Here is a 22,039-nt window from a genome sequence, read left to right as displayed (position 1 = left end):
TTTACATGTGCATAAATAAATAACACAGCTACAGTATGTAATTATTCAACGATTAAAAATTTCAATAAATGTTCCCTTGATGGACGTGCTTTTAAAGCCCTGCACTTTAAGAGCCCCGTTTAGACAATAGCCCTGTTCCCACAGTAATCCCAGTAAAAGTTTGGTAAAATTACAAAAATACCTGTTAACTCTGTGAGGACATCGATCCAAAGTAACACCTTTTATCCAAATGTAAGCAGACCGTATTTTTGTTCAAATGTTTTTTACATTTCTTCAAAATGTTATGATTAACTCTTTTCCTCATTATATATTTTTTACCACTACTAAACTACTGAAAAATAGAAATCATGTCAAAATATATTTTCTTTTCTTTGTAAATGTTGATTAATATGTTATAGACGTTTCATATATTAACAATTAAATTATAAAAAAATGATTTAAAATGAAAACATAAATAATCAAGCAAATATGAAATATAGACGTGCAAACTATCCTTATTATATAATTATTACATACCATTACATGTTGAAGTACATTCAATGAAATGAAATCCTATAAAACATATTATATACCACATATTTTTATACCAAAGATGCAGTAACATTGTACCAGTAGAACCAGCAGACAAATATTGTGATGAAACTAACTGAGAGAAAGACAACATACAGAATGAAGAGCAAGCGGTCGATGACATGACCCAAATGCACCCATTCTTCTTCACTCTGATCACTACTACAATGTTTCTCGACCTGCTGAACGATGGACTGTAAATCTCGCCTTATCTTCTTTAGTTCCTGAAGAGTGGGTGGAATTTTATGGATGGCTTCACTTTCTAAGATTTTAGCAGGATTGCATAGACCGGTCTTAATCCTGTATTCTGTACATACAAGAGAGATTGTTGATATACAAAAAAATAATAATTGTATTTAGTGTTTAGTCTGTTGCTGTAACCACGCCCCCTAAATCATCACTTTCTCACAGACTCTCCCGCTTACTCTCCCCAGATTTTTTATTACACTCACATCTGCACCTCGTTTCTGTGTCTTTGTCTAGTCTTGATGTTCTTTGTCTCACTCGTTTTGACCTGTTTAATGTTCCCGCTATCTGTTTATCGTTACAGTTTGGATTACCTTTTTATGATTTTTGGTTCATAGCTTTGTTGGATTACCTGCTGGATATTTTATTTTCACGTTTTGGATTAAACCTGTTTTTGAAGATACCTGTTTTTGTGGATACCTGCCTTTTTGTGGATACTTTGAGTTTTTTACCTACTGTTCTGTTCTCACTATATTCAACATTAAAGGCTGTTTTTTGGAACTCTGAGGGGTGCTCTGTGATTCGATCCCAAGCGTGACAGTTGCATTTTAGGAATATCTCCCAAAAAATTATATAAAACCTTTGTTCCCTTTCTGTCGGTCTCTCGACGTTGTGTCGAGAACGACAGATGGGGTTCGCCCTTGAGAACCAATCAACTCTGACTACTATAGAAAAGGCCAATGAAATTTGGCGATTGAAATTTGCATGCCGGGCTCCGCCCCCGGATATCCGGTATAAAAGGAAGCCGGCGTGCATCATTCACTTACCTTTTGTTCTTCAGAGCCTTCGCTCATGACTACGAACAGAACGCATTCAATGAATTCATCTTCTTCTACATTGCCTGATCTACGACGTGTTGCAGCGGATCGTCCCTACCTGCAGCGACCTTCCCCTGGGCGTCTCGGCGGTTCCGGAGGTGTTAGAGATTTTTTCTAAATAGTCCTTTTCAGGACTGACTGAGCAATCTCCAGCGCGACATGTACCGCTGTTCTCTTGGGTGCGGCACCCTCATCGAGGAGGGGGATGGACACGATTGCTGCGTTAGGCGTCTGGGCGTCCAGCACGCTGAAGCAGCGTTCGCTGACACATTCTGTCATTCTGAAGTTGTGGTCACGGGTGGCTGTCTTCCTACGGGAACCAGCCACCATTTCGTCTGCTAACTGGGCTGTGACATCTGTGGCTACGGCGCTGATCACCACCCACGTAGCAGCGTTAGTGATATGGGAAACTCTGCGAACGTAAACCCGCCAGCCAAGTGCTCACGGGCCGATCGCACCCCGATTCGCTCTTCTAAACGTTCCCCAACCGGCGGTGGCATACCGTCCGGATCCTCACGCACACACTCGGAAACGATGTTTGACGTAGATGAGATGTCGCTCGCAGCATCGGAGGGAGACTGGCATCCGACTCTGCCGAATCCGAGCTCCACCCCCAGCAGTCGAGTTCAGGAGGAAGCAGAAGTGATGTCATTCATGCTAACGCGGGGATGCGTGGTTCCCGAGGTCGGAGCGCGGTGCAAACCGCGCCCAGCCCGGGTGCCATGTTTTTCCCGGAGGTGCATGAGGAGCTGTGTAAAACTTGCAACGCTCCACTCACGGACCGTTCCAGTTAAACCAGCTCCGGCTCCCTTACTTCCCTCGTTGGTGGGGCAGCCAAAGGCTACGTCGAGATCCCCAGGGTGGAATGGGCGCCTGCGGTGCACCTGTGCCGCGGGCGGCTACCTCCCTGGGGGAATCGGCCACGCCTACCATCCAAAGCGTGTAGGACTTCGGCATCACTGCTGTCGAAGCCTTACACTGCCGCAGGCCAGGCTGCCTCCTCTCTCTACGCCATGGCCATCCTGCAGGTCCGCCAGGCCAGGGCGTGGAGAGAGCTCCACGAGGGTAAGGCTGACCCGGGTATAATGCAGGATCTCCGTGCCGCCACTGACAGCGCTCTACGGGCGACTAAAGTGGCGGCACGGGCCCTGGGTCGGACGATGTCCACAGTAGTGGTCCAGGAGAGACACCCCCGGCTGTACCTTGTGCAGAAGAGTGACTCGAAGGAAGTCCGCTTTCTTGATGCACTCATCTCGCAGGGTGGGTTGCTGGTAACACCGTTGAGGACTGCGCTCAGCAGTTTTTGACGGTGAAGCAGACAGTGGCAATTAACCACATTTTTTTGCCTACAAGCCTCCAAGATCTCACGTGACGTCTGCTTCCCTGCAACCCAGGACCCCTTCGACATCGGCTCCGGTTCCTGTGCCCCCACAGGCGGCACCCCGGAAGCAGAGGTCGAGGGGGAAACCTCCACCCCGTCAACAACCTTCTCCCGAGAAGGGGCACTGACGGGAAGACCCAAGGGAGAAAAACATCGGGCCCGAACCTTCACAGCCACGGCTCTGATCGGTCGGTACGGGACGACTCCTGCCTCGTCACCAAAGCCGGGCCCTTTTCAGGGCTTGGCGCCCACTTACTCAGTTTTCTGTTATCCCCGGGTGTACTTACAGCCTATCGCACACTCCACTGGACTGTGCTCGGCGAACCGACCTCACACCCTGGCGAGGCGTGAGGTCGTACATATACGACGGCTGTCACCACTCTCAAACCGACAGTGTGTGCCACCGTCCCGCCAGGCAGGTAAAAAGGCGGAGCCAACCATCCCTCCGGGGACCCCCGCGACATGGTTAGCTCCGCCAGCCGACGAACCCCCCCGTGGGAATGATGAAGCAGACCGTCCCCTTGGTCACCCTGTCACAGTCCCTGGGAGCTCGAGAGCCGTCAACACTGTCTCGCTGGCTAATGAGGGCGGTCCGTCTTGGTTACCAGTTTGCCAGAGACTCTCCCAAGCTTTGGGGCATCATCTCTCCCTCTTTCTTCGGGTAGAGGTCACCACCCTTCTGGCAAAACAGGCATTGAGTTCGTCCCTCAAAACCAAGATGTTCAGTGGGTCACGACCCGCTCTTCACCGTTCCCAAGACGGCGGGTTGCCCCCAGAGGTCTGCGTACCCTGAACAGAGCACCTTCACAAGCTGCCGTTCAGGGTGCTCACACAGAGTGCGTCCTGACATCTATCAGGTGTCAGGATTTGTTCGTGGCAATCGACCTAAAGGACGCTTACTTTCATGTCTCGATCCTCCTCGACACCGGCCGTTCCCACGGTTCGCGTGCGAGAGGCGGGCATATTAGTACAGAGTCCTCCCTTTCGGTCTGTCCCTGTCTCCACGGTCTTCACGAAGATCGTGGAAACCGCCCTTTCTCCCTGAGGGGAGGAAGGCGAGCGGGTACTAAACTATCTCAGCGACTGGCCTATCTTGGCACACTCGTGAGATCTGTTATGAACACAAAGGGACCTGGTGCTCCGGCACCTAGATCGATTGGGACTCCAGGTCAACCAAGAGAGGGGCAAGCTCTCCCCAGTGCAGAGCATCCTCTTTCTCGGTATGGAACTCAGCTCTGTCACCATGTCGGCGCACCTGTCCGCAGGTTGCCCCCATCCAGTGTTGAACTGTCTGAAATGAACATTTTAGGCAGACAGCGGTCCCCCTGAAATAATTCAGAGGCTCCTGGCACACATGGCGTCCTCGCGGGTTAATACCCCTCGGGTTGATGCACATGAGACCGCTCCAACACTGGTTTCAGAGTCGAGTTCCGAGGAGAGCGTGGCACACCGGCAGCAGGCGCATGGTGATGACGCCCTGCTTCCGACGCACCATAACCCCTAGTCTTCCATGACTTTTTCGACGGACTCAGGTCCCTCTGGGCAGGTTATGAGACAGGTCATGGTGACGACTGACGTCTCCCTGCAGGGGTGCGGTGCAGTGTGTAACGGGCACGCAGGCGGGGCGTTGGACGACCCCCGTCTGCGCTGGCATATCAATTGCCAAGAGTTGTGGGCTGTGCTACTTGCACTGAGCAGGCTACGGCCTCTCGTGCGAGACAAGCACGTGCTGGTCCGAGGACAGCACTACAGCTGTAGCGTACACAGAACGTCAGGGTGGCGTTCGCTCACAGCAGCTAACACAACTTGCTCGACGCCTCCTCCGGTGGAGTCAACAGGTGACCCGCTCCCTGCGGGCCACACACACCCCGGGCAAACTGAACTAGACAGCCGACGTGCTTTCTTGCCAGTTTATGCCTCGTGGAGAGTGGCGACTCCACCCCCGCGCAGTCCTGCTCATTTGGAGGCTGTTCGGGTAGGCCCAGGTAAACCTGTTCGCCTCCCGTAACACCACCATTTGCCCGCTTGGTATTTCCTGCCCTCGGCACGGATATCCTGGCACACAGCTGACCGCGGGATGGGCGGAAGCACACCTTCCCCCCAGGAGCCTTCTTGCACAGACGCTGTGCAAGGTCAGGGAGCAGGAGCACCAAGTGTTATTGGTTACACCACACCGGTCTAACCGCACTTGGCTTCAGAGCTGATGCTCTGGACAGCGACTCCCCCTGAACCATTCCCCTGGCAGAGGACCTGCTCTATCAGGGGAGGGACACGTTCTGGAATCCCAGATCAGACCTCTGGATCACCCATGTCTGGTCTCTAGATGGGACGAGAAGATCCTGAGATGGCTACTCCCCCTCTATGGCAGAGACCATCACCCAGGCTAGGGCCCCATCTACTAGGCGGTCACACGCTCTACTAGACGGCGCCTCTTCTCGTCCTGGTGTCTCTCTCAATGAGAAAGACCCACTGAGGTGCTCGATCAGGATTGTGTTTTCCTTCTTACGAGACTGGAGACTAACATCTCCCCTCCACACTGAATGTGTATGTAGTCGCTATTGCCACTCATCACGACTCAGTCGGTGGAAAGTTTCTAGGGCAACACGACCTGGTCACCAGGTTCCTAAGGGGCGCGAGAGGGCGGAATCCGCCTCATCTCCGCTCCATACCCTCTTGGGACCCTAAGTGGTCCAGGGGAGCCTCAGTGCCCCCCAAGAGCCCCTCGGAGGTTCTGATCTTCCTCACAGAGTAAGACGGCCCTCCTGACGGCGCTCACTCCCTTCAAGAGGGTAGGGGACCACCGAGCATCCTCCGTGTCCCTGGATTGCCTTAAATTCGGCCCTGGAAACTCTCACGTTATCTTGAGACCCAGGCCCGGATGCGTGCCCAAGAAGTTCCCACTACTCCCTCTGGGGCCAAGTGGTGAACTTGCAGGCGCTCCCCATAGGGGAGGAAGACCCAACCCGATCAGTGTTGTGTCCAGTACGTGCTGGACCGCACGCAGATCTCTGAAGCTCTGACCAGCTCCGTGTCTGTTGGAGGACAGCAGAAGGGGAAGGCTGTCTCCAAACAGAGGCTGGCGCACTGGGTCGTGGATGCCGTTACGACGGCATTCCGATCTCAGAATCTCCCATGCCCATTGGCAGTGAGGGCTCACTCCACACAGAGTTTTAGCCACCTCCTGGGCACTGGCAGAAGCGCCTCTCTAGCAGACATCTGTAGAGCTGCGGGTTGGGCTACGCCCAAACACCTTCGCAAGGGTTAACAACCTTCGCGTAAACCCGGTGTCAGCCCACGTCCTGCGTGGCGACATTTAGGACTGGCATCCGGGGGGGCGTATGCCTGCGAAAGCACCTTTCCACCCTCTAACAGGTTGGGTCACTGTGCTATCTACCTCTCTTCTTACCCAAACACATGGCTAAGAATAGGTATCTCACCAACCTCCCTTCTTACCCAAACACTGGTTAAGAACAGGTATTCCATCCATCACTAAACGAGCACACCCTGGCGGATGGCTGGGCAGAGCAGCCTTCCCCCTTAGGCCGGGATACCATGTGAGCTATCACAGATAGCTCTAACCGGACCTAGTGCTACCGGACGTCTGTAACACCCCCTCCGTGGGCTGTTCCGTCTGATGTATCCTCATGAGAATGGTTCCCACTCCTGGTAACCCATGAACTTCCCCGGGTGGACCTCCACCCCGCGGTTAACTACCCAGTCCGCACGTTCCATGCGTTCTCCTCCAAGGACGAGACCATACCTTATCCACCATATTCCTCCCAACGGGTAGGAGGTGGCCTCTGCAGCGCTTCTCTGATTAAGAGTTGCGCTCACCCGGTGTAAACCCGAGCCGGACGGCCTCTCGCCAGTAGAGAGCTAAGGCCCCGTCCGTGAAAGGTTACCGGTCAGGGCTGTACCTATCTTTCTCCAAGAAAGCTCTGGAACCCCCCGACCACCATACTGGAAGGTTACAGTTTCGCGAAAGCAATCGAGCTGACACGCCCAGGCTTGTTACCGTCGCTTCGCTAGAGATTGTGACGCGATACAGCGTTGTGGCGTTTTCCATAGGCAACCCCATCTGTCGTTCTCGACACAAGAAAGGGAACATCTTGGTTACGTATGTAACCTCAGTTCCCTGATGGAGGGAACGAGACGTTGTGTCCCTTATGCCACAAACACGTATCGTATTCTGCTGCAGTCGTGAGAGGCTCTCAGGCTCTTCAGAACAAGAGGTAAGTGAATGATGCACGCCGGCTTCCTTTTATACCGGATATCCGGGGGCGGAGCCCGGCATGCAAATTTCATTCGCCAAATTTCATTGGCCTTTTCTATAGTAGTCAGAGTTGATTGGTTCTCAAGGGCGAACCCCATCTGTCGTTCTCGACACAACGTCTCGTTCCCTCCATCAGGGAACTGAGGTTACATACGTAACCAAGACGTTTGTATTCAACTGAAGAAAGAAACTCCTACACAGCTACTGAAAAATAAACATAATTTTACATAATTTTCTGTTAATTTGACAGATTTTCTACGTATAATGTAAAAAGCACCCTAAATTCTACTGTTTTTTTTTACAATTTTCATAATGTATTTTTTATGTTCAAACGTAAAATTAGAGAAAAGACCGCAAATTTACAAGAAAAAACATTAAAACAATTATTTTATATATATATGTACAAATTTTATATTTCTGTCGCTTCGGTTGACAAAATGTTTTAGTTTTTTTAACAGATTTTTTTTACAGTGTGGGATTGCATTGGAGATTTTTTTTAATATATCGAATAAAAGATATTCATGCAATTAATACGCATTATACTGAATTCTTTAATGACACTAACCTAGACATAGAAATGACTAGTTACTGTAAATAAACTAAAACCACTACAATCACAAAAAACCTTCATGCAGTTTTCTATGGTAAGACTCACCTTCCACATCACAGTTTTGATCACTTTTGCTCAAACAAACAAGTCTGGCGATGTTGTCGAGGAAAAGCACTTTGACCCACTGAGGTAACGGTGGGTATCGACTGGAACCATACAAAATATTAGTGATGAGAATAGTCTCTAGTAGGCTCGCCACCATCAGCGCCAAGCAGAGAGAGAAAAAGGCATCTGGTAAAAAAAATGTTTAATAATATTTAATAAAAAGTAAACTTGATCAGGTAATAAGAGAAGTAGGGTTTTAAACTGTATCATAGCCAGCCACAACTACGACAAGCAAAAATGTACAAATTTTTTTGTATTGTGTTCCGGTCAGTGATCTAAAATTCCACTTCACATGTTTTATTTAAACCCAGATTTACACGAGAAACCCTTCAAACTTTGCTCGGATAATGTTTTAACCTTGTGTTAATGTTGATAATTTGTCGGAATAAGATGTGACTCTGATGCAGGTTTAGAAAAAATATGGCAAAATATGTTTCATGACAGTATGATCCATCCATCCATTTTCTACCGCTTATCCGAACTACCTCGGGTCACGGGGAGCCTGCGCCTATCTCAGGAGTCATCGGGCATCAAGGCAGGATACACCCTGGATGGAGTGCCAACCCATCGCAGGGCTGACAGTATGATATGAACAGAAAAGTTTTTTGTGATCTTTTTGTCTCTTGTGGTACTGGAAAAACAATGCAATGAAAGCCAGGCATTGACTGCAACTGGTGGACAGACACCTATCCAACAAGATCTCCTGGAATTCATAACTATTTTACAAGGTGGCGATTTTAAAATAAGTCCTTTATTTTTGTTCAGTCTTGTGTTTTCAAAGATCATTAGTTGTTTTGGGCCTGGTTTGGATTTTCCTGTATGGGTCTAATAAAGTATCACTGCCTTTGGATTCTGCTGCTGCTCCTTGTTTCCACAAAACATGACAAACACATGGTTACTCTATGAATTCTAATTCAAACTCACTTTGGAGAAAGCAAATAATGCTAAAACGTGAGTAAAACGCGAAGTTGTATACAAATTTATACAAGAGAGTCACCTGTAAAAAGAAAGAAATTCCAATGAGCTGTGTTGTAGTAATCTGGTTCTGATGGTAAAAAAACAAATTGGTAGAAATGCGCTAGAGATACTGTATTTGTAAAAGAGTGTGAAACTGCATGATCACAACAGTTACATCTGTTTTAGTTTTTTTTTAAAGTGCACATTAGACTTCAGCAGATTGAGTTGGATGCACACCTTTAGTCCATAGCTACAATTTGGCCATTGGAATAAGGTCAACATGCCATCTGTCATGGAACTCGAGGTGAGACATGGACAGAGGACCCAGACGCAGACAGCGTGTAAGGTTAACAAGACATTTAATGAATAATACAAAACAGGAAACAAAAACCCACAAGGGGGTAAAACAACACAACATAAAGGGTACCAACAGGAAAAAAGACTCGACTAGACTAGACTAGACTAGACTAGACATTTACATAAACTATGACTAACTAGACTCTAAATACACCACCAGGGAACAAGAACTCACCCACATGACACAAACTAACCATCACAAGACAAGAGGTCAATATATGGGATCAAAATCAAGAGGGGACAGGTGCGGGTCATGAACAAATTAACAAGCAACAACAAGACGAAAGGGCGGAAAACACAGACGAGACTCAGAGAGACAGTATGGCATTCCACGAGGCACAAGACCTCACTCCCTACATGAAACATGGGATCCCGCCCTGTTTCTGGCACAAGACCAAGAAAGATTAGACAAGATGAGGCAGAACCCTGACACCATCTTGCAGACCGGAATGAAGTTTCAAGTGCAGTCTTGAAGTTTTCTTTTCAATCTTAACATGTGGAGAGATGTACGTGGCGCTTTAATTTTCTGCCTTAGCCTCAGTGTCTTTTTTTTTCAGACCTAGAGACCATGGCCACTCCTGTTCCAAGCTTTTATATGGAGGCTGATTATCAATCTAGTGTTGTTTGATCCTAAACCTTTGCATAATCCTATCCCGGGCAATACTAAATAAGAAATCTGCTCCAGGATTTCTGTTTCTTTCATTTTGGTTGAGTGAGGATGCAATAAAAGACTGTGGAAACTTGTCATCTTGTGGCTGGTTAAGACACAGGGAGGTTTAATACAGACTTATAAGAGGCAAGTTGTTTCCTGTGGCGGGCAGCAGGTCATTCATTAACAGCAGGAATACGGTGTAACCAAATATGAGCGTCATTTTAAAGGCCGATCGATCCATGTTCTGAGGCGGCAGAAGAAAACTGAACAGATCCACAGCTATAAGGAAGCAGCTGGGAATCAAGAGGTTCACGATGTACATAGTGGGTCTGCGCCTGAGAATGATCTAAAGCAAGATAGTAAAAACTTTTTTAATTAGTTTAATATTTAATATAATCAAAACATTTCCATTAAATTGATTACCTCTTCAAATGTAACAAGCATTAAACAATCTATCTAAGTTTAAAGTTACAGTTTGTAGAAATCGCGCCTAGAGGGCGCCCGATCAAAACAACCGTAATCAAACATAATCAGCTTGATGGCGCAGTGTAGAAGCGTGGAACTATGGGATATGTTGTCTTCAACGCCGCCGCTGATGGTACCGCTGATACATCAACTAGACGGGAACGAGAAATCATGATAGCGGAAGAGATAAAGTAATAAAGTTTTATAAATGTTGCGTTTGATGAAATCTTTTTATTTCATTATAATGAATTAGACCCGAGTAATGTAAGGTTTAAAAATAAATTGTTAGTCAAAGATGTTCAAGTAATTATCCAATTCAGTGGTGTAATAACACTTCGCAGTTTTAAGTGTTCAAATCAATCACAGCAAAAGTTATTTTGAACGTACCCACATCATTTGCAATAATGTTAGACGGACCGACTGTACAAACTACTTCCGCATTTGTGTACGACAGTGTCACTCGGTTGCTATGTCAGTTTAGGAGGTAACAACGGGTAACACGGATAAGACGCCATTGACAGGCAACTAAACACTCCCGGTCCACGGTTTAAAATGTGGATTTTCTCAGGATTTAAAAGCAGTTGGAAACATTTGAGATATTGTAAGTGTTCAGCTGAAAAAATATATTACTCTGGCCTTTTTGTTTTTGGATATTTTACTGCAAGATTCTTACAAACTGTACCTTTAAATCAAACTGTTGTTTATTGGAGACGTACATGGTATATGAGCAAATCATATGAAGTATTCATGTTCTCAATTGGGAGCACACTCTTTTCACAAAGCATATTTATTAGTTCCCATTCCCCTTTAGTCGTCATCACATCTAGAGAATTTCTGAGTGTGACGTCCACTGGCACAGCAAAGAACATCTGAATATCTTCCACTGTGAACAGGACCAAGATGACAACATAAGAGATTTGAAACCTCTGTGTGAGTAGTACTTAATAAAAAAGTGCCCAATAATGGCGCTAACTTACCATAGAGTTTGTAGGAGTTAAAAGTGAATGTACAATTCTGAATATCAAATGGGAAAGTGTAGATGTCCAGGTTACAGGAACTGATGACGTGAATTTGATGATCATCCATTGCTATACCAGTATTAGTGACGTAGAGGTAATATGTGTCTGGGGCTCTGTTTTCATCCATACTTCAGGGAAAGAAAGACAAAGTGAGGGATATTTAATAATAATATTTCCCTTCTGTCGGTCTCTCGACGTTGTGTCCAGCCGACAGATGGGGTTCGCCCTTGAGAACCAGCCAGGCAGGTAAGTAGGTGGAGCCAACCTTCCGTCCGGGGTCCCCCTCGCGAGATGTGGTTAGCTCTGCCAGCCGACGAACCACCCCCCCATGGGAATGGTGAAGCAGATCGTCCCCTTGGTCCCCTGTTCAGTCCCTGGGAGCTTGAGAACTGCCCACACTGACTTGGGGTCTACTGAGGACGGTCCATCTTAGCTACTCGATCCAGTTCGCCAGAAACCCTCCCAAGTTTGGGGCATCCTCTCCACCTGGGAAGCATCCGTACTTCAGGCAGAGGTCGCAACCCTTCTGGCGAAACAGGCATAGAGTTCGTCCCTCAAGCCAAGATGTTCAGCGGGTTTAACAGCCTGTACTTCATCGTTCCCAAAAAAGACGGCAGGTCGCGCCCCATTCTAGATCTGCGTACCCTGAACAAGCACCTTCACAAACTGCCATTCAGGACGATCACGCAGAGGCGCATCCTGACATCCATCGGGTGTCAGGATTGGTTCGTGGCAATCGACCTGAAGGACGCTTACTTTCATGTCTCGATCCTCCCTCGACACCGGCCGTTCCTGCGGTTCGTGTTCGAGGGACGGGCATATCAGTACAGAGTCCTCCCTTTTGGTCTGTCCCTGTCCCCACAGGTCTTCACGAAGATCGTGGAAGCCGCCCTTTCTCCCCTCGGGGAAAAAGGTGTGCGGGTACTGAACTATCTCGACGACTGGCACACTCGCGACATCTTTTGTGTACGCAAGGGGACCTGGTGCTCCGGCACCTACATCGATTGGGACTACAGGTCAACCGAGAAAGAGGCAAGCTCTCCCCGGAGCATCCTCTTTCTCGGCATGGAACTCAACTCTGTCACCATGTCGGTGCAACTGTCCGCACTATGCGCCCAGTCGGTGTTGAACTGCCTGGAACATTTCAGGCAGCCAGTGGTCCCCCTGAAACAGTTTCAGAGGCTCCTGGGACACATTGCGTCCTCGGCGGGGGTAATACCCCTCGGGGTTGATGCACATGAGACCGCTCCAACACTGGCTACAGAGTCGAGCGTGGCACACCGGCAGCAGGCCGACGCACCCTAACCCCCTGGTCTTCCATGACCTTTTCTGGACTGAGGTCCCACTTGATACTGAGTTGGCCTCTTCTCGTCCTGGTGTCTCTCTCAATGAGAAGACCCACGGAGTTGCTCGATCGGGATCGAGTTGTCCTTCCTACAAAAGACTGGAGACTAGCATCTCCCCCTCCACACTGAAGGTGTATGTAGTTGCTATCGCCACTCGTCACAAATTATTTTTTTGGAAACTCTTTAGGGGAGCACAACCTGGTCCAAACAGGAGCAAGAAGGCGGAATCCGCCTCGTCTCCGCTCCATACCCTCTTGGGACCTTAATGTGTTCCTGGTGGGGCTCTCTGGGCACTCCTTCGAGCCCCTAAGAGGTTCCGATCTTCCTCACCTCTCTAGTAAGACGGCCCTCCTGATGGCGCTCGCTCTTCAAGAGGGTAGGGGACCTTCAAGCATTCGTCCGTGTCCCCGGATTGCCTTGAATTCGGCCGTGGTAACTCTAACGTTATCCTGAGACCTAGGCCCGGATACGTGCCCGAAGTTCCCAAGACTCCCTTTCGGGACCAAGTGTTGAACTGGCAGGCGCTCCCCATTGGGGAGTCAGTTGTGGTCTAGTGGTTAGAGAGTTGGACTCGTAGTCAGAAGGTCACTGGTTCAAAATCTCAGTGCCACCAGGAAATGACTGAAGTGCCCTTGAGCAAGGCACCTTACCCCTGTTTGCTCTGCAGTGATAGCTGCCCACTGCACCCTACTTGTAAGTCACTATGCATAAAAGTGTCTGCCAAATGAATAAATGTAAATGTAAAATTTACTTGGACCGCACGCAGAGCTTCAGCTCTGACCATCTCTTTGTCTGTTTTGGAGGACAGCAGTAGGGGAAGGCTGCATACCGATCACAAGCATGCCCATTGGCAGTGTGGGCTCATTCCACACGGAGTATAGCCACCTCCTGGGCACTGGCCAGAGGCGCCTCTCTGGCAGACATTTGTAAAGCTGCGGGTTGGGCTACGCCCAACGCCTTTGCAAGGTTTTACGACCTTCGCATAAACCCGGTGTCAGTCGACGTCCTGCGTGGCAACATGTAGGACTGGCAACCCGCAGGGCGTATGCCTGAGAAAGCACCTCCCCACCCTCCAGCAGGTTGGGTCAGTGTGCTATCTACCTCTCTTCTTACCCAACCACATGGCTAAGAACAGGCATTCCATCCATCACTAAGCAAGCACCCCCTGGGGGTCGGGAGAACATATGAACTATCACAGACAGCTATTACCGGACCTAGTGCTACCTGACGTCTGTAACGCCCCCTCCATGGGCTGTTCGGTCTGATGTATCCTCATGAGATGGTTCCCACTCCTGGTAATCCATGAATTCCCCCAGGTGGCATGCAAATTTCAGTAGCCAAATTTCATTGGCTCTTCTATAGTAGTCAGAGCTGATTGGTTCTCAAGGGCGAACCCCATCTGTCGGATAGACACAAACTTCTCGTTCCCTCCATCAGGGAACTGAGGTTACAGATGTAACCGAAACGAATCACAACTGATAACAGGTCGATGTATAGGCACTACAGTGCTAGATTAGCACAGAGAGCAACACATAATTTACAACATTAAAATCATTTTAATGCTCAAAACCTCCTATAAAACACCAAGTGTCAGCATTCTAAAGCCACAAATCTTGGAAAATAATTATTCCTAGTACACCAGGGGGTGTCCTAAGTCGGTCCTGGAGGGCTGGTGTTTTGCAGCGTTCAACCCTAATTTGGCTGAACACACCTGTGTGGAATTTCTAGGGGATTTTCCAAACTGCCTTTATGGGGCCTTCGTGAAGGGGATGCCATTTGTAGGGGCGTTCCAAACTAAAGTTTATACCTGAATAGCTTCACGAAGGAGCCTTTGAGATATCTGTTAGCGAACGGTTCATGAGTTTGGTTTGTGATCACGTGATCTTGGTTTACGGGCTCTTGAGACGCATTTTGAAGCAAATATGCACTGGATTCAGAGTACACGTGCGGCATTGTAGGTATACACCTTTGAAGCTAGTAGGGCATTGGGATGCTCACTTCCGTTTGGAAAATGCCCCTAGTCTGCCTAGTGAGACCTGATTGGCTTGTTTTGGTGTGTTTGATGAACTCTGCTGGAATCTGGCCCTTGAGGACCAACTTTGGACATCCCATGGTATACGCTTCAAGGCATAAAGGTACCCTATTCAGTTACACATTAATTTAAGTTTTTATTTTTTTATATTTAGTTGATTCACCTACTTCTGTACTTACAATTCATTAATGACAATATCAGGCATCCACAGACTTTCTCTAGGCAGTGAGATTCTGTCCGTTCCACATTCAACAGGATCCCAGCTCAAACCTTCAATATTCCAGAGCTACAAAAAATTCCAGATTCATCAGGGATATAATCCAATTTGTTTAAGAGGGCTTGAGACAGTTGCGAAAGGACTTACGAAATACACCCAAAGGAAAGACTCAAATATTTGTGCTTTTTCATCCTAAAATGGAATAAACAAGAATAAGCCAAGCAGCATTATTATATGACTGATAAGTTTGTTTATCTATGACACACATTATTAACAACAATCGTCCAAGTGTTTAACAAGTACAATTTAACAACAAGAATTACATTTCTTGTTATCTATACATTTACACTTAAAAAGAACCACAAGGATCAAATTTTTTCAACTTTTATTAACTTTTGTATTTGATCTGATAATTAAAAAAAACGTACCACGTCTAAAATTCCAAATAAGGTGAAGCCAACACTGATGTTAGTGGGAGTCCATGGGTGAATAACTGGCCTCACTTCAGTTTTACCCAAGACACTGTCATTCAGGGCAGTTAAAAGAGCATCTGTCGTTGGTTCAGAACAGTTAATACTCCACGAATATTTTATTAAAAGAGCTGTAAAAAGAATTTCACATTTGAATTAAAATGAATGTTCAAAATCATGTGTACACATATGGTTATACGATTAACATTTTGAAGGTTGAACTTGTGTTTGTACAATAACTGTAGACATTGAAACGAAAGTGCAATTTCACCAAACCCTGCATGATGAGCCAGAAGATCATGAGATGGAGATCTGGAACAGCCTATAATGATGTCAATATGTAATAAACATGTTATAAACATGTAGCTTGGTATTATTTGTTTATTTAAAAATTTCAGAATTCCTGGTTAACTAACTTCACACTAACTTCTGGATGTTTCCATACAACTCATAGTACAAATTTACATACTACAAGGTTTTTTTCGGTCCGGTATTTTTATGCAAAATATTGTGGTACACGTATCATTGTAGAATGATACTCATGACACCAATCATCTTTTTATTCAACTTTCTGTTGTCTGATTTACTTGTCTGAACTTACTTACACACTTTATTTTTCATCCAGTATTACCATAAAGCCTGTTAACCTTTACAGTGCAATAATACTAATCTTTATGCTGATTAAGATAATTGTAACATTCAATTATTGTTAATGTTCAATTGAATTTCCAGGTCCTTATCTCTAAATTTAAAATTAAATTTAACAGCAAAATATAATTTCCCATAAGTATGAAATTTCATATTTTGCCATAATCTGTGAAAGGAAAAAATTCACAGAAAGCTTCCATTTGTAGGCTTCATCGATTAATAGAACTAGCAATTATCAGCATTTCTACATCACTTATTATTAGTAAATGTTAAAATATGATGTAAACATCAGTTTAAATGCATGTTAAACAAATAAGCACAAACTATGAACGAATGTATTAGTAAAACATAATATTATTATTATTATTATTCGCACCTTAAAATAAAAGTCTAACCAGCATGTATATTAACATAAAAAAGTAAAAAAAGATTGCTTATTGTTTGTTCATGTTAGCTAATGCATTTACAAATGTTGAGAACAAGATTTTATTGTCAAGTATTACCCAAAAAATGTATAGTACACCAAACCTGTGGATTGCATTACATTATCTGCAAAAATATCTTACCTTTAGTCGCAATATTACAGCCATTTAAACTTCTTAGGAATAAGGAGGCAGATGGTTTTTACAGTTTCATGCTGTTTCATGCTGTAAGGATTCAAATGGAGTGTCACACCAACCTAAATACCAAAGTCTCAGAGCAAAAAGACATGCAAAGTACAATAAACCTGATGCAAAATATGATGGTTTTATTTTCCATATGAAATCTGCAAAATCAGTGACTGGTACAGAACACTTTGCTTTTCAAAAAAGCACTTCAACATTGATAAAAAATAAAGTAAATATTATCATGTGTCTTCAAAATGTCTTCACCACAGCGTGACCACATTTTCACTTTTTATGTGAATGCTTTATTTGTCTTAAGACGTTTCAATAAAATGACACTGCCTTACATGCATAAAATAAAGTCACCAACCATTTTACTAACATTATTTCATTGTCAGTTTCCCTACACTCTCAAAAGTCTCTTTCTGGAAATATTTTTTATATATTTATAAAAAAACGAAGTCAATAGATGTACCTTTCCTTTTAGAACAAAATTGTATTTAATTCCTTATTTAAAATGTTATCTTGGTCAAATACATTTAGCGACCAATGAAAGTTAAAAATGTTTTTACTTATGAACAATAAATTGAAAAAAACACAAAAGGGAGGGCACTCCTGCGCTCTATAGATGCCATTTTATGTTGCGTCTTCCATTCATTATGAACTGCTTTGGAAATAGCCTTTTGATGAATTCACTTTATTTTGCCATTAATTCTATGGTTAAAAAAAACTGATACAGTAGATGTCTGGGGTATCACAAAACTGAATACAATTAAGGAAAAACTACACAGTGTCTATACTAAAATGAAGTATAAGCAGAAATGTTAGATCATTCTACAAGTAGGTCTATACTTAAATCATATTGAATGGACATTTTGCACATATTGCACATTTGCAGTCGTTGCATCTGAAGAATTAGAAACAAGCACAAGAAATGCAATAATAGATTTTGTAAAGGATTTAATTTTTCACAAGGCTCTGATTGTAATCGAACTCTTAAAATCTAGAATTTTGTCAAGAATTGGACAAGGAGAGAACCCAAGCGCAGGCAGCTTGACATGAAACAATGATTTATTTGCATGAAAACTTAAAACAAAAACCCACTAGGGGCTAAAACATGAAATGACAATGGAAATAACAATCACAGACTAGACGGGAACATAGACTAACTAACTGGACTAACTAATAAAACACTTGAAATAACTTACACTGACTAGTCTAGACAATACTCTAGAGAACACTGGGCAGGAACAGGACGTGAAATTACAACAGACACAGAACAAAACAAACTCACACAGGACAGAAAACACAAGGTTATTATAAAGGGAACCATATCATGAGTGGAACAGGTTCGGGGCATGAAATCAATAATGAGGAAACGAGGCGCAAGGACCACAAGACTCAGAAACTATAACCAGAAAAGGCAGAATCATGACACATTCTGTGACTATTGATATTACTTGAAATGAACGTAAAGTGTCACCACCATGCTTTTAATTTCAGTTAAACAATGATAAATAGATACAGTTACAGTGTATGTGTAATAGCCACAATGGACACATTTGACCAATCATTGACTATTTGATGATTTAGCAAACAAAAGTGTAAAGCTTACAATTTTTACAGACAATCTTCACTATTAGAGCGGTTTAACATTGAATTAAAGTAATATTACAGTCCAGAAAATGTTTATGAATGTATTGTGGATAAATAATGTGGTCTGAATCACAGTTATAGCCCAGATAACACAGGTATGTTTGTAAGATGTGTGCTAAAGATCTGCAGGTCTGAAAAACATCTGCAGGTCTGAAAATTCATCTAAATCAACAACATGTATGCTAGACCCAATTCCTACAAATCTATTGAAAGAGATGCTGCCAGAAATAATAGATTCTCTTCTTAGTATTATTAACTCATCTCTGACATTAGGACATGTGCCTAAAGCATACACTTGAAAGAAAAAGTATGTGAACCCTTTGGGCTTACTTGGATTTCTTCATAAATTGGTCATAAAATGTGTTCTGATCTTCATCTAAGTCACAACAATAGAGAAACACAGTCTGCTTAAACTAATACCGCACAAACATTGTACGTTTTCATTGAACACAACATGTAAACATTCATAGTGCAGGGTGGAAAAAGTATGTGAAACCCTAGGCTAATGACTTCTCCAAGAGCTAATTGGAGCCAGGAGTCAGCCAACCTGGGGTCCAATCAATGTGATGAGATTGGATGTGTTGATTAAAGCTGGCCTGTCCAATAAAAAACACACACCAGTTTTGAGTTTGCTGTTCTGAAGAAGCGTTGTATGATGTGAACCATGCCTCGCACAAAAGAGCTCTCAGAAGACCTATGATCAAGAATTGTTGACTTACATAAAGCTGGAAAGGGCTACAAAAGTATATCTAAAAGCCTTGATGTCCATGTGTCCACGGTAAGACAGATTGTCTACAAATGGAGAAAGTTCAGCACTGTTGCTACACTCCCTAGGCGTGGTCGCCCTGTAAAGTTGACTGCAAGAGCACAGCGCAGAATGCTCAATGAGGTGAAGAAGAATCCTAGAGTGTCAGCTAAACACTTACAGAAATCTCTGGCACATGCTAACATTTTTGTTGACAAATCTACAATAAGGAAAACATTAAACAAGAATGGACATCATGGGAGGACACCACGGAGGAAGCCACTGCTGTCCAAAAAAAACATTGCAGCACGTTTGAAGTTTGCAAAAGAGCACCTGGATGTTCCACAGCACTACTGGCAAAACTTTCTATGGACAGATGAAACCAAAATTGAGTTGTTTGGAAAGAACACACAGCGCTATGTGTGGAGAACAAAAGGCACAGCACACCAACATCAAAACCTCATCCCAACTGTGAAATATGGTGGAGGGGGCATCATGGTTTGGGGCTGCTTTGAGCCTCAGGCCCTGGACGGATTACTGTCATCGGTGGAAAAATGAATTCCAAAGTTTATCAAGACATTTTGCAGGAAAACTTAAGACCATCTGTCCGCCAACTGAAGCTTAACAGAGGATGGACGATGCAACAGGACAACGACCCAAAGCATAGAAGTAAATCAACAACAGAATGGCTTCAACAGAAGAAAATACGCCTTCTGGAGTGGCCCAGTCAGAGTCCTGACCTCAACCCGATTGAGATGCTGTGGCATGACCTCAAGAGAGCGATTCACAACAGACATCCCAAGAATATTGCTCAACTGAAACACTTTTGTAAAGAGGAATGGTCCAAAATTTCTCCTGACCGTTCTGCAGGTCTGATCTGCAACTATAGGAAACGTTTGGTTGAGGTTATTGCTGCCAAAGGAGGGTCAACCAGTTATTAAACCCAAAGGTTCACATACTTTTTCCACCCTGCACTATGAATGTTTACGTGTTGTGTTCAATAAAAACATGAAAACGTATAATGTTTGTGCGGTATTAGTTTAAGCAGACTGTGTTTCTCTATTGTTGTGACTTAGATGAAGATCAGAACACATTTTATGACCAATTTATGAAGAAATCCAAGTAAGCCCAAAGGGTTCACATACTTTTTCTTTCAACTGTATAAGGTGGGTGTTATAAGGGCCCTAGTCAAAAAATCCCAACTCAACCCTAGAGAACTAGGGAACTACAGGCCTATATCGAATCTAACTTTCATATCTAAAGTTCTGGCATTTAAGGGAATCTTTTTGGAATGGTTTGAATCTTTTTTAACGATCGTTTTCAATTTGCAGCTATAAACAATGAGGTGTCATGCAAATCGCAAGTCCTGTGCGGTGTACCACAGGGCTCGGTCTTAGGGCCTCTGCTCTTCGCATTAAACATGGAACCTCTAGGAGATGAAATAAAGCGACACAGAGTTAGCTTTCACTGTTATGCTGATGATACTCAACTTTATATTTCCTCGAAGCCTCATGAAACAAAGCAGTTCCATCGAATAATGGAATGTGTAGTCGATATAAAAAACTGGATGAGTAACAACTTTTTATCACTGAACTAGGACAAAACAGAAGTGTTATTTATTGTACCCAAACCACCATACGTAACAACCAAGAATACTCCTTAACTATTGATGGATGTACCATAAAAAACTCATAATCAGCTAGGAATCTTGACGTTCTATTCAATAGTTATCTGTCATTTGAGAGACATATCACCAACACCAGTAAAATTGTGTTTTTCTATCTTAAGAATATATCTTAACTACTTCATATGCGGTCACTATCAGATGCAGAGAAGTTAATTTATGTATTCATGACATCAAGACTAGATTACTGTAATGCACTGTTAGGTGGTTGCCCAGCAGGCTTATTACAAAAACTTCATCTGGTCCGAAACACGGCAGCACAAGTTCTTACACTTTCAAAATAGTATGAACATATCAGCCCGGTTCTGTCAACCTTGCACTGGTTACCTATTAAGCATCGCATTAACTTTAAGATCTTGCTTATTACCTATTAAGCCCTACATGGTTTAGCTCCTTAGTACTTGAGTGAACTCCTCTTGTGTTACAGTCCTTCATGTGTATTACGCTCTCAACCGTCCTGTCAGTTGGTAATACCTAGAATTTCAAAATCAAGTGCAGGTGGTAGATCCTTTCCCTATCTAGCGCCTAAACTTTGAAATAGTCATGAACCCATGAACACTTCGAAAACAATGATGTACTTGTTGCATCAAAGAGTGCAGAACAGTACTCTACTCTCAGCCAGTCTTGTCTCATTGTTTCAAGGTAACCACTGCGACCAGGATGCAGTTCATGCCCAGACCTGATGGTAGAGCTGAGATAGGGAAGCGGCAACCTGACAAGAGCTGAGATGATAGAGCTGGATAAAGATGGACGAAGTGTCTAGACACGTCTTCACTACAATCATTTGGCTGGCCGAGGGGGCTGCTTTAGAATTAGAATTTTAAAGTTTTACTCAATTAATATTGCATGTTGGATTTTTTTGTATGTTTAATATTTGACCTGTGTTTCTCTCTCCTCAATCTCAAATGTGTGCTTTCACTGTGCATGCATGCATGCCTGTGTGTGTGCATGCTTCTCTGTGTGTGCGTGTGTCTGTGCGTGCTTGTGTTAGTGTGTGTGTGCGTGCACATCCGTGTGTCTGTGCATCCGCTTGTGTGTGCATTTGTGTGTGTGTCTATGTCTATGTGTGTTAGTACGTGTGCATATTGTGTGTGTGGAGTGTTTTGTATGTGGATGTGTCTGTCTTCTATATTTCTTGTTTTGCTTATGGTCAATTGGTCTCATGAACAGCTGTTTTGTTACA

At 44.4% G+C, this 22,039-nt stretch overlaps 1 protein-coding gene across 1 annotated transcript; it reads right to left on the bottom strand.

The window, feature by feature from the left end:
* Window positions 1-581: 581 nt before the first annotated feature.
* On the bottom strand, window positions 582-21,640 carry LOC130430693 (5-hydroxytryptamine receptor 3A-like). Its single transcript, XM_056759834.1, has 8 exons — window positions 21,536-21,640; window positions 15,196-15,240; window positions 15,011-15,117; window positions 11,412-11,581; window positions 11,151-11,317; window positions 10,105-10,315; window positions 7,944-8,129; window positions 582-877 (listed from the first exon to the last, which is right to left on the bottom strand). Exons 1-8 carry the CDS (start codon window positions 21,638-21,640, stop codon window positions 582-584), a joined length of 1,287 nt encoding a protein of 428 aa, XP_056615812.1.
* Between the last annotated feature and the right edge of the window lie 399 nt (window positions 21,641-22,039).

This window comes from Triplophysa dalaica, chromosome 10 (assembly GCF_015846415.1).
Source record: "Triplophysa dalaica isolate WHDGS20190420 chromosome 10, ASM1584641v1, whole genome shotgun sequence".
Lineage (NCBI taxonomy): Eukaryota > Metazoa > Chordata > Actinopteri > Cypriniformes > Nemacheilidae > Triplophysa > Triplophysa dalaica.
This window is presented reverse-complemented; position numbering and strand designations above follow the sequence as displayed.